The sequence below is a fragment of the Vicia villosa genome, unplaced genomic scaffold, assembly GCF_029867415.1.
Source record: "Vicia villosa cultivar HV-30 ecotype Madison, WI unplaced genomic scaffold, Vvil1.0 ctg.001623F_1_1, whole genome shotgun sequence".
NCBI lineage: Eukaryota > Viridiplantae > Streptophyta > Magnoliopsida > Fabales > Fabaceae > Vicia > Vicia villosa.
Window position 1 is genome coordinate 16,864 of NW_026705676.1, and position 11,788 is coordinate 28,651.

Below are 11,788 nucleotides of genomic sequence, written 5' to 3' on the forward strand. Positions count from 1 at the left end.
GATGAGGATAAGGTCAACGGACCTACGATCCACAGGTAATGAAAGATGAGGATAAGGTCAACGGACCTACGATCCACAAGAATGCAAAGGATGAGGATAAGGTCAACGGACCTACGATCCACAAGAATGCAAAGGATGAGGATAAGGTCAACGGACCTACGATCCACAGGAAATGAAAGATGAGGATAAGGTCAACGGACCTACGATCCACAGGAAAATTGTTGAAAAGCACTTAGACTGGGGATTGGGGATTGGTAAAACCAAGTATCGGCACCATGGGTGGAGGAGATTTGTGATGGAGTGGCAGATATCAATTGGACTTTGTAAGGACATTTTATCTGGCTTATGCTTTGTATGCGTGTTTGAATTTTTCTATGGCGTAATGATCCGCTTTGACGGATATGCTACGCTTTTGAGGATGCAATGTTATATGCAGTGAACACTATATTCAAAGAGTGCCAAATAAAGGCCCTTGGTGGAACAGGAGAGTAGGCTCATTGGGGTCCGTTGCCTTGTGATCTTGAACCATCATCGTGAATTGATATTGGAACCCTACAGTACCAAAGATTATTGGTAATTGCGTTGAGGGTTGGAACATATCCCTGCTGGGGATGAAATGATTATGCTCGACTTTCCTTACATCCTACGCTGCTTGGGGAGTCATGAGTTTTGAGAGACCACTCTTCGTCTGCCATATGGAAGAGGGATATGGACCTTTTCATGTGTTCCATGCTTACCAGTACTGATGAATTATACTCTAGAACTTTCATGCGGGATGATGATGACCTTTATGACATATCATGAGCCAAGGTGATGGCTAGAACCTGCAACCTGCACATAAAACAACGTTTGGATGCAAATGGTGCCCCTTAGAGCACTTTTATGTTTATGTAACATCATGTTTCGTTTTGATCTTGTGATTATTGCCCCCATGCTTTCAATGCAATGTTTAATAACGAATTAAATCACACCTCGCATGCGCAAAAATGAAAAGAAAGAAAGAAAGCTTTTGCATCAAAAGATCATTTTATTGATGGAATGCCTGTGAATAGGCTTCTGTACAAGGAAACAACTCCTAAAAAAGAAAATAAAAAATGAAAAGAGCAAAATGGCAAAGAAAAATGCTCGGATTTCCATTAAAACTGATATTGCTACAGTTCCCATATCCTCGATCCTTTCAATGCTTTGCTTCAGAAGGGTAATGGTTGGATTGATCCATCCGTTCTGTCAAGGGCGTATAGTGGTCTTTGTGAAAGATATTCAGACTGCAGCCTCTCGCTTTTGATCCCTAACTTTTGCCTGGATCGCCCTTTCGGGTTTTCAATCCAGCGGGATGCCCCTTTTTGCCTAAGTCGCCCTTTCGGGTTCTCAACTTAGCGGGTTATTCTCTTTTTTTTGTTTTATCCCTAATTTTTGCCCAAACCCTTTTGGTTTGCCGGGATGCCCTTATTTTTGCCTAGGTACGTCGACCTAGCGGGTCTTTTATGCGTAGTATTTTTTGACTGAGTCTGAATTGACTGGAAGCGGAACGTCTTCCCCATCCATCTTTGTCAGGATTAAAGCACCACCTGAAAATGCTTTCTTCACAATGTATGGTCCCTCATAGTTGGGAGTTCATTTGCCCCTTGGATCAGTATGAATTGGCAAGATCTTCCTTACGACTAGGTCACCTGTGTGGAATTCTCGAGGCCGAATCTTCTTGTCATACGCTTTCTTGATCCTCTTTTGGTATAACTGGCCATGGCAGATAGCAGATAAGCGTTTCTCCTCAATTAGATTGAGATGATCAAGCCTCGTTTGAACCCATTCTGTTTCATCGAGTTTGGCGTCCATCAAGACTCTCAACGAAGGAATTTCCACTTCGACAAGTAGTACGGCCTCCATACCGTAGACAAGAGAGAAGGGAGTTGCCCCGGTTGAAGTACGAACCGAAATTCTATAGCCATGCAAAGCAAATGGCAACATCTCATGCCAATCTTTATACGTTCTAACCATCTTCTGGACAATCTTCTTTATATTCTTGTTAGCAGCTTCGACTGCGCCATTCATCTTTGGCCGATAGGGTGATGAATTGTGATGTTCAATCTTGAACTCTTCACACAACTCTTCCATCATCTTGTTATTAAGATTGGACCCATTATCAGTGATGATCTTGTTTGGAACCCCATATCGGCATATGATCTCTTTCTTGATGAAGCGAGTAACGACTTGCTTGGTTACGTTCTTGTAAGAAGCAGCTTCAACCCATTTGGTGAAGTAGTCGATAGCAACAAGAATAAATCTGTGCCCATTCGAAGCTTGTGGCTCAATTCTTCCAATCATGTCTATGCCCCACATAGCAAAGGGCCAAGGCGATGTCAGTACATTCAAAGGAGTCGGAGGAACATGAATTCTGTCAGCATACACTTGACATTTGTGACATTTCTTCACATACACATAACAATCACTTTCAATCGTCATCCAATAATATCCTGCTCGCAAGATCTTTTTGGCCATAGAATGTCCACTGGAATGAGTTCCAAAAGATCCTTCATGAATTTCCCGCATGATCAATTCTGCTTCGTGTCTATCCACGCATCTGAGCAAAACTGAATCATAGTTTCTTTTGTACAGGACGTCTCCTGACAAGAAGAATTTGGATGCTAACCTTCGAAGCGTTCGCTTATCACCAATCGTAGCATCTTCGGGATACTCTTGCTTCTCAACATACCTCTTGATGTCGTAATACCATGGCTTTTCATCATACACATCTTCAGTAGTGAGACAGTGGGCAGGGAATGCATGTGCAGGTTCTTTGTAACGGAGGATCGTTATGTCCGGCATTTCTTTAGGGGAGCTAACTCTGAACATAGCCGCCAAAGTATCCAAAGCATCTGCCAATTGATTTTCTTCTCGGGGGATGTGATTGAAAGTGATCTCCTCGAAAGCGGGCAGCAACTCCAAGATATAGTCTTTATAAGGAACTAAATTGGGGTGTCGTGTCTCCCAATCACCTCTCACTTGATGTATAACCAAGGCAGAATCCCCATAAACCCCAAGGATCTTGATTCTCATATCAATGGCTGCTTCGAGACCCATTATGCAAGCTTCGTATTCTGCGACATTGTTCATGCAATCAAAGCATATTCTGGCTGTGAAAGGGATGTGAGTTTGACGAGGAGAAGTCAAAACTGCCCCAATACCATGGCCCATAGCATTTGACGCACCATCGAACGTGAGAGTCCATCTCTCTCCTGGTTCGGGTCCTTCATTATCATCTAATTTCATGATGTCTTCATCAGGAAAGTCAAACTTCATTGACTGATACTCTTCTAATGGCTGATGAGCAAGATGATCTGCAAGGACACTCCCTTTGATGGCCTTCTGTGTGACATACTGGATATCGTATTCTGATAAAAGCATTTGCCATCGGGCTAGTCTTCCTGTAAGAGCCGGTTTTTCAAAGATGTACTTTATCGGGTCCATTTTGGAGATTAATAGAGTGGTGTGAGTCAACATATACTGCCTCAGTCGGCGAGCAGCCCATACCAAAGCACAGCAAGTTTTCTCGAGTAGTGAGTAGCGGGATTCACAATTGGTAAACTTTTTGCTCAGGTAATAAATGGCGCACTCTTTTCGACCAGACTCGTCATGTTGGCCCAGCACACACCCCATAGATCCTTCAAGCACAGTTAAGTATATAAGAAGCGGCCTCCCAGGAACCGGAGGCATGAGAATTGGTGGCTCTTGGAGATACTGCTTGATCTTTTCGAAGGCTTCCTGACAATGATCATCCCAACGGATATCTTGATTTTTGCGCAGCAGTTTGAAGATGGGTTCACAAGTGTCAGTGAGATGAGAAATGAACCTGGCTATGTAATTCAATCTCCCAAGGAAACCTCGAACTTCTTTTTCATTCTTCGGTGCTGGCATGTTCTGTATTGCTCTTACTTTATCAGGGTCGACCTCAATCCCTCATTGGCTCACAATGAATCCAAGTAATTTTCCAGATCGCACTCCAAAAGTGCACTTGTTTGGATTAAGCCTCAACTTGAATTTACGCAAACGAGCAAACAGTTTCCCAAGATATACCAAGTGTTCCTCCTCAGTTTGGGATTTTGCAATCATATCATCGACGTACACCTCAATCTCTTTATGGATCATGTCATGGAAGAGAGTCACCATTGCTCGTTGATATGTTGCACCAGCATTCTTAAGACCAAAAGGCATCACCTTATAATAATACGTACCCCACGGAGTAGTAAAGGTAGTCTTGGTCATATCTTCGGGAGCCATCTTTATTTGATTATAGCCAGAAAAACCATCCATGAAGGAGAACACCGAATACTGAGCAGTGTTGTCGACTAGCACATCAATATGAGGCAGAGGGAAATCATCCTTCGGACTTGCCCTATTCAAATCTCGGTAGTCAACACACATGCGTACCTTTCCGTCCTTCTTAGGAACAGGTACTATGTTTGCAATCCAAGGAGGATATTCACACACAGATAAGAAACCCGCCTTCAACTATTTTTCAACTTCCTCCTTAATTTTCAAAGCCATATCAGGTCGAGTTCTTCGTGGTTTCTGCTTTACAGGCGGACATTCTGGTTTGAGCGGTAACCTGTGCATAACTATATCTGTGTCTAAACCAGGCATGTCTCCGTATGACCAGGCGAAGATGTCAACATACTCTCGAAGCAGCTCAATCAACATTCTCTTTACATCACTTTGCAAAGCGGCCCCTATCTTGACTTCTCTCTTTGCTTCTTCTGAATCGAGGTTGACGATTTCTATGGCTTCCTGATGTGGCTGAATAGATTTCTCCTCTTGTCTCAAAAGTCTTGCCAATTCCTCGGGGACTTCACAATCTTCCCCACTATCCTCATCAGCTTGGTCAATTGGATTCTCAAGGATATTAAGACGTGGAACTGTAACATTGTCATTTTTGATGGAATTCGAGCCGGATCTGCACGATGGATGATTTATGCCTTAGAATGCAACACATAAAAAGAAAAAAAGAAAAAGCTTTGCCATTTTTGAAAAAGTTTTTAAAGTAAAAACAAAAATGAAAGAAATGGAACAGTAATTGCATGCGAAGATGTGATTTTCATTCGATATTAAACAAATTGAAACAACATGGGGGCCCTTCTTTGTACAAGTGGTCAAAATGCTTAGGGCGAAGCATATGACTTATCGAAACAAGAAAATTACATCTCCATAAAAGTGACTCTGGGGATGTCCAAGATAGTCCAATTGTTGAGCTCCTGTCCAGGCGCAGCATGGCAAATGAATCTGGAGAGATCTTCTTCATCATCATCATCCACGGCGAGAACCTGACTTCCAGAACTGGTGCTTGCACTGACGAACACTTGAGAAATGGGGGGAATCACCTTCTTTCCAGGAATTATGCTGAGCTGAGTAGAAGAAGACGGTTGATACCCAAGACCATACTTGTCTCGCTTCTCATGAACATCAACCAGCTTCTAAGAATGCCTTAGCATCATTTAGGGACGAGAGGGGTGCTCCGAGTTCCCTCTTATTCTCAGCCACGGGGAGTTTATCAACCGACACAATCTCTAAGGCCTGAAAAGGTGTCTCTTGTATCTCTCCCTCCACTTCAACATAACGGTATGACGCCAGATTATTGACTATCAAATCCTCTTCACCAGTGATCACAACAATCTTGTCATTCACAACAAATTTCAAACACTGATGGAGGGTAGATGTCACAGCCCCCGCTGCATGGATCCAAGGACGACCCAAGAGGCAAGTGTATGAAGGACGTATATCCATAACATAGAAGGAAATATAGAACATGTGAGGGCCAACCAGAACAGGCAGATCAATTTCCCCTTCTACGGACCTTCTAGAACCATCAAACGCTCTGACACTCATAATGCACGGTCTCATCATAACCCCATCCATACTCAGCTTAAACAAAGTAGTCTTGGGCATCACATTAAGAGAAGAACCTGTATCAATCAGAACTCGAGACAACACAGCGTCCAGACACTTGACGGAAATATGCAACGCTTTGTTGTGTGCTCTACCCTCAGGTGGAAGTTCATCATCAGAAAAACCCAAACAATTACCGGTAACAATGTTGGTCACAACCCCTTCAAACTGAGGCACGGTAATGTCTTGAGTCACGGGAGCGGAGGCCAGAACTTTTATCAGAGCATCACGATGAGCTTCAGAATGCACCAAGAGAGACAAGATGGAGATCTTGGCTTGGGTCTGATCAAGTTGGTCAATCACTTTGTAATCACTCTTCTTAATGATTTTCAAGAGTTGCTCGACATCTTGTGCATTACGTGTTACAGGAGGATCAACAGCAGCTTGCTTTCCTTTTGTTTGTGCACTAGCATCCTTGTTGGTTTCTTTAGGAAGTGGGGGAGGGGCAGCAAAGATCCGACCACTACGGGTGATGCCACTAGTGCCAGTAATATTGGTGATGCTCGAATTACCAACTGGAGGACAATCATACTTCTTTCCTCGAATATACACAGCATTATAACTCCAAGGAACATCCTTGGAATTATTCACGGGAGAGGGAATGAGAGATGAGTTTGAAGGGGTCAGAGGGGCATTTGGAACCTGAATAACCAACGGGGTTCTCGGAGCTTGAATGACCAAGGGAGTACTCGGAGCCTGAATGACCAAAGGGGTGCTTTGGTTCTTTGACACCTCAGCAGGACAGTAAGGTATCTCTAGAGTAGCCACATCTTCGTCAGAAACAACCCTTTCCACTCTAAGAACGCCTTCATTCATCAGCTTTTGGATCTCATCCCTCAACTTGGCACATTCCTCTGGATTAGAAGAACATTGCAAACAGAAGTCATGTAGTTCACACAGAACCCTTTGTTGCACAAGATGTTCTCTGACAATTGCAAGCGGCATTTTGACTTCATTCACATCAGTTACCAGGATCTGGTCATCACATAACCCAATAGCATTGGTCGCACCAGCATGAGGAGGCATAGGATTATTCTGCACATTAGGACCAGTAGGAGCGAATGAAATAAGCTTGTCATCGAGAAGATCCTGGACTTTGTATTTTAACGCTTTACACTTTTCAATCGTATGGCCTGGAGCGCCTGAATGGAATTCACAACGAGCATTAGCATCATATCCTGGAGGAAGAGGACTAGGCGGAGGGCCCATTTCACGGAGTTGTACCAACTGACCAGCAAGTAATTGGGGAAGGAATTGGGCATATGGCATCGGAATCGGATCTATACGCCTATCAGGGTACCTCTGCCTTTGTGGAGCTCTTTGACCTTGAGGCCTAGGATTCTGTTGACGATTCTGAGGAGCAGCAACTTGTTGTTGTGGTACGAAAGGCTGTTGGGGTGTCATCCATGGTTGTGGAAATGCAGCAGCGTATGCCTGAGGGGCATACGGATTGGGAACAGCATATGGCATCGGGTAGTAAGGAGGTGGAACAGCAGAGTATACTGGAATTCGACCTTGGTCAACTGAAGCAGTACTGGTTTCCCCTTCTTTCTTCTTCACAAACCCAGAATACGACTTCTTACCATTACCACTTGAGTTGCTAGGACTAGTAACACCCTGAATGGTACCAGCTTTTACACAGTTCTCAACCCGTTCACCAATGATGACCACATCTGAGAAGGATGGAGAAGTATTACTAACCATGTGCTGAAGGTACGGCCCTTTCAGAGTAACCATAAACAGATCAATCAATTCTCAGTCGAGAAGAGGAGGTTGAACTCGAGCAGCAAGTTCACGCCACCTCTGGGCGTATTCTTTGAAAGATTCTTCAGACTTTTGTGACATATTTTGCAGTTGGGCGCGGCTAGGAGCCATAGCAGTATTGTAGTGGTATTGTTTCAAGAAGGCATCAACAAGTCCTCCCCAAGTACTGACATTGGCCCTCTCAAGTTTCATATACCACTCCAACGGGGCTCCTGTGAGACTGTCCTGGAAGAAATGCATAAGCAGAGGTTCGTTCTCGGCATGAACGGCCATCTTACGACAGTAAGAACGAATGTGAGTTTCTGGGCAAGTAACTCCCTTGTACTTATCAAAATCTGGCACCTTGAACTTCGGTGGAATCACAATTCCAGGTACCAAGCTCAAAGCAGCGGTGTCGAAACTCGAAGTTTTAGCAACCTCAACGGCCTTAAGGCGTTCTTCGAGAGCTTGGTACATCTTAGCAGTCTCGGTCAACTCAGCAGTAAGATCATGTTCCAGATTAATAACCTCGTGGTGGTCATCCACTACCTTTGCTATCCCCTCAACAGGAATCTCCTTAGTTTTTACTCCCCCATCAGCAGAGTTAGTAGGAGTATCCTTGATCAATCCAGCAACGCTCTTTCTGAGCTCTTCTTGTCCTTGGACAACGACGTGGAGAGTCTCCATAAGTTGGGTCATTCTTTCCCCCATAACATCCATATCCCTACGGAGGGCAGCTTGACTCTGTTCAAATTGATCCATGATTCTCTCGTTGCTCCTGGTGCGGTAAGGATGTAAGAAAGTCAGCTTCGTCGTCGGAAAAGAAATCTGGATTTGGAAGGGACCCCAATTAGAATTTGATAAAAACCTGAAAATGTAGTATGATATGAGTGCATGGGTGCATGTGTGCATGTTTTATTATTTTCAAGACTTTTTAGCTTTGTCTCAAACCAACAACACAAGATAGTGAAGCATAACCAAGATAAGCACAACCGGGATAAGCAAACAAGATCAGGAAACATAATCGATTAATTCCACAACCAAGTTTTTAAAGTACAAAATATTCTACTCCCATGAGCCAACAAATACAGAAAATAGAGATAAGAACCCCATCCAACAAAACTGGTGGTGATTCTACAACAAAAATCAAGACTAAGCAGGATCTCCCATGTCCACATGACGGTAGGGGCTTTCTCCGATGTTCTTATCACTCCAAGTCTTCATTTCTTCAAAGAGCTTCTTGGTCTCATCACGGGTGAGCCTCTTAATGATCTCTTGAATCAACAGGTTTTTTCTGAAGTGCATTGTTTCCATGTGGCGATTCTTCACCTCCCAATACCTAGCTTCCTCTTGAACTTGGGCATTACTCTGGTCTTTTTCTCTTATCTGGCCCTTAAGCTTTCGGATCTCTTCATAACACTTCTCTATGGTATTCTGGCGATCCATCAAGAGTTTTTCTGCTTTCTTGCGACGAGATTTCTCTGAATTGGCGTTTTCAGTCTGAATCTGGAGCTTTTTAGTTAATTCTGCCAACTGAGCCTCGTAATGTTCTTTCAGCTCCCTCTCTTGAGATTTAGCAGATTTAGAGTCTATGGCCACCCTTGGCCTTTTCTGAGAAGTACTTCCTCTAGCATACAATTCTTCAAGTTCTATTTCTTTTATTTTCAACTTGTGAAGAGCAGAAAGCTTCTCTTGCCTATCAGTATTCACCTTAACTTGCATTGTTTCCATTTGTTCAGTCAACTTCCGATTCTGCTCAACAGTTTGATTATAACGAGGCATGGAGACAATGTTGGGTTGTGCACCAGCAGGAGGATACGAAGGATCCTTTGGAGGGAAAGGCATCCCTTGGGTGTTAGCCACAACTTCAACCCACTCAGTATAGTCTTTATAAGTCGCACAGTCTCTTTGACCGAAATGCTTCTTATCCCTCCAGCAAATACTCTTCCAAGCTTGCACAGCTTCTGCCATTTGCCCAACATTGGTGGCTGAATGATAGAAAATATTCTCAGCAATCTCTGCTTGTTCAGGAGGACTAATGAAAGCATATCCATATGTTCTTCTAGCCAGGACAGGATTATAGTTGATCCCACCTCTGATGCCCATGAGAGGCACATTTTTGAACTTCCCACAACTCATAACAACTTCCATGTCATCCAAAGATCGGTTGTACCAGACAATGTCCTTAGCTCTAAGCCCCATAATTCTCTCAGCCCATCTAGATGTGTACCTACTATCAACAAAAGCTCCACGTTCCGGCAAATGTGATCTGAACCAACGGTATAGCAACGGAGCACAGAATCTAACCAAACCTCCTTTCTGCCCATTTCGATGATGAACGGAATGATAAACATCCCCCAGAAGTGTAGGAACGGGGTTCTGCAGAATGAATATGTGGATGGCATTCATATCAACAAAGTCAGGTACATTTGCGAACATCACAATACCATATATACTTAGAGCCAAGATAGCTCTAAAAGTGTCCCACTCTCCGGCTTCTGCAGCATCACAACCTCTCTTAACCAGGAACTCCATACGAAAACTAAAACTTCCTCCCTTCTTGGTGAGATTTGCTTCCACGACCGACTTGCTCAAATAAAGAGCCTTAGCAATTTCAATGGAATCGGGGGCTTTCATGGTGCTATAGTAAGGTACCTCTTTCCCAACAGGAATGCCAAGGAATGACGAATACTCTTCCAAGGTAGGGGCCAAAAGATAATCAGTGAATGCGAAACAACGGAGGGAAGGATGATAGAACTGAAGCAAAGTATGAACTCCCTCTTGCTCATACTTGGTGAATGGCATCTTGAGGAGGCTCAGAATGTACCCATATTTTTCTCGGAAATTGGTTGACTCATCCGGCGTGATCTTCTTTGCCAAACACTCAACAGAATTCAGATTCGGATTCACAAAAGAATAAGAGAAATTGCGCCCGCCAGTCTTCAGTGGTGGAGCCATGTGTTAGTCGGAGACAAAGCCAAAAAGTTCCTGAAAATAAATGAACATGCATGTTAAATGATATGGTGGAATGCATTTCATTGGGAGAATCCTAAAATCTTTTCATTATTTCTTTTCTTTTATTTTTCTTCTTTTTTTTTTTTGCAAAAAGGTATGTGTATATTCTTTTTCTTTTCTTTTCTCTTTTTGGAAATAGATTTTAGGATTCTCCACAAATGAAGTGAGGTGGATGCAATAGCATGATGTGTCATGTGCGTGATGTGGTGAGAGACTGAATGTCTCTCGCAGTTCCGAATAATCTGGGTAATACTGATTGTAACAGGTTCAAAATTCCGGCTTCAGATTGCAAAATGGAAATCCGGGTATGATGAAGGCTAGTATCCTGTCCCTCCCCAAAACTCACGGGTATGAATTCTAGACACGGACAGGTGGTCCCTAATGGTCACTGGGGTCTATAGTTCCCATGGGGTACAAAGTGTTTGAGGCAACAAGCGTGCCAGACACAGTGTTCCATGAAAGAACCTCGCCCAGTTGTGGTACCCCACATCAACTCGATCGTAGCAAGAGCTACGGGAGCCAACATGAGCATCCACGCTAATCCTAGGTGTCACTTGGCCTGGGTAGTGGGCCTTTTACCTCGTACAAACCCCCCCACCTGCAAAACAGAACAGAAGACCCCAGGGAACACAGAATATAATCCATATGCATGATGTGCAAACAGAAATAAACATGATATGCAGGCAAAGAATAAGCATGCAAACATATATACAAGGTATAGACATAAAAACAAGTAAACACCCAGTAAATAAACAAACAAACGCAGGCTAGGATCGACTCACTAAGGATGGACCAGCAACAGGTCTAGCAACATCCCCAGCAGAGTCTCCAGCTGTCGCACGCTCGCGAAAAAATGAACAGAGTCGCCACCAATATATTTATCCCATAAGGGAAAGGAATATCAAAAAACCTAGCAAAGGAAGGAACAGGGTCTTGCGACCAGAGAATCAAGGTACGGGAGTCGGTTACGCAAGGGGAAGGTATTCGCACCCCTCGCGCCCATCGTACTCGATGGTATCCACCTATGTTTGTTTCTATCTAAAGGGTGTGTACTATGTCTATGTCTACATGCGAATGAATGCAAAAGAAATAC

At 43.6% G+C, this 11,788-nt stretch overlaps 1 protein-coding gene across 1 annotated transcript; it reads right to left on the bottom strand.

Moving 5' to 3' along the window:
- Positions 1-8,832: 8,832 nt before the first annotated feature.
- On the bottom strand, positions 8,833-10,638 carry LOC131636048 (uncharacterized). The gene is made up of 2 exons (XM_058906692.1): positions 9,391-10,638; positions 8,833-9,348 (listed from the first exon to the last, which is right to left on the bottom strand). The coding sequence occupies exons 1-2, from the start codon at positions 10,636-10,638 to the stop codon at positions 8,833-8,835; spliced, it is 1,764 nt and encodes a 587-aa protein (XP_058762675.1).
- Between the last annotated feature and the right edge of the window lie 1,150 nt (positions 10,639-11,788).

Excerpts from the sequence above, each read along its gene's own strand:
- LOC131636048 (XM_058906692.1), bottom strand. The coding sequence starts at position 10,638 with ATGGCTCCACCACTGAAGACTGGCGGGCGCAATTTCTCTTATTCTTTT. Across the intron at positions 9,349-9,390 it reads TGGAAACAATGCAAGTTAAG|TTGAAAATAAAAGAAATAGA; the intron begins GTGAATACTGAT and ends GCTCTTCACAAG.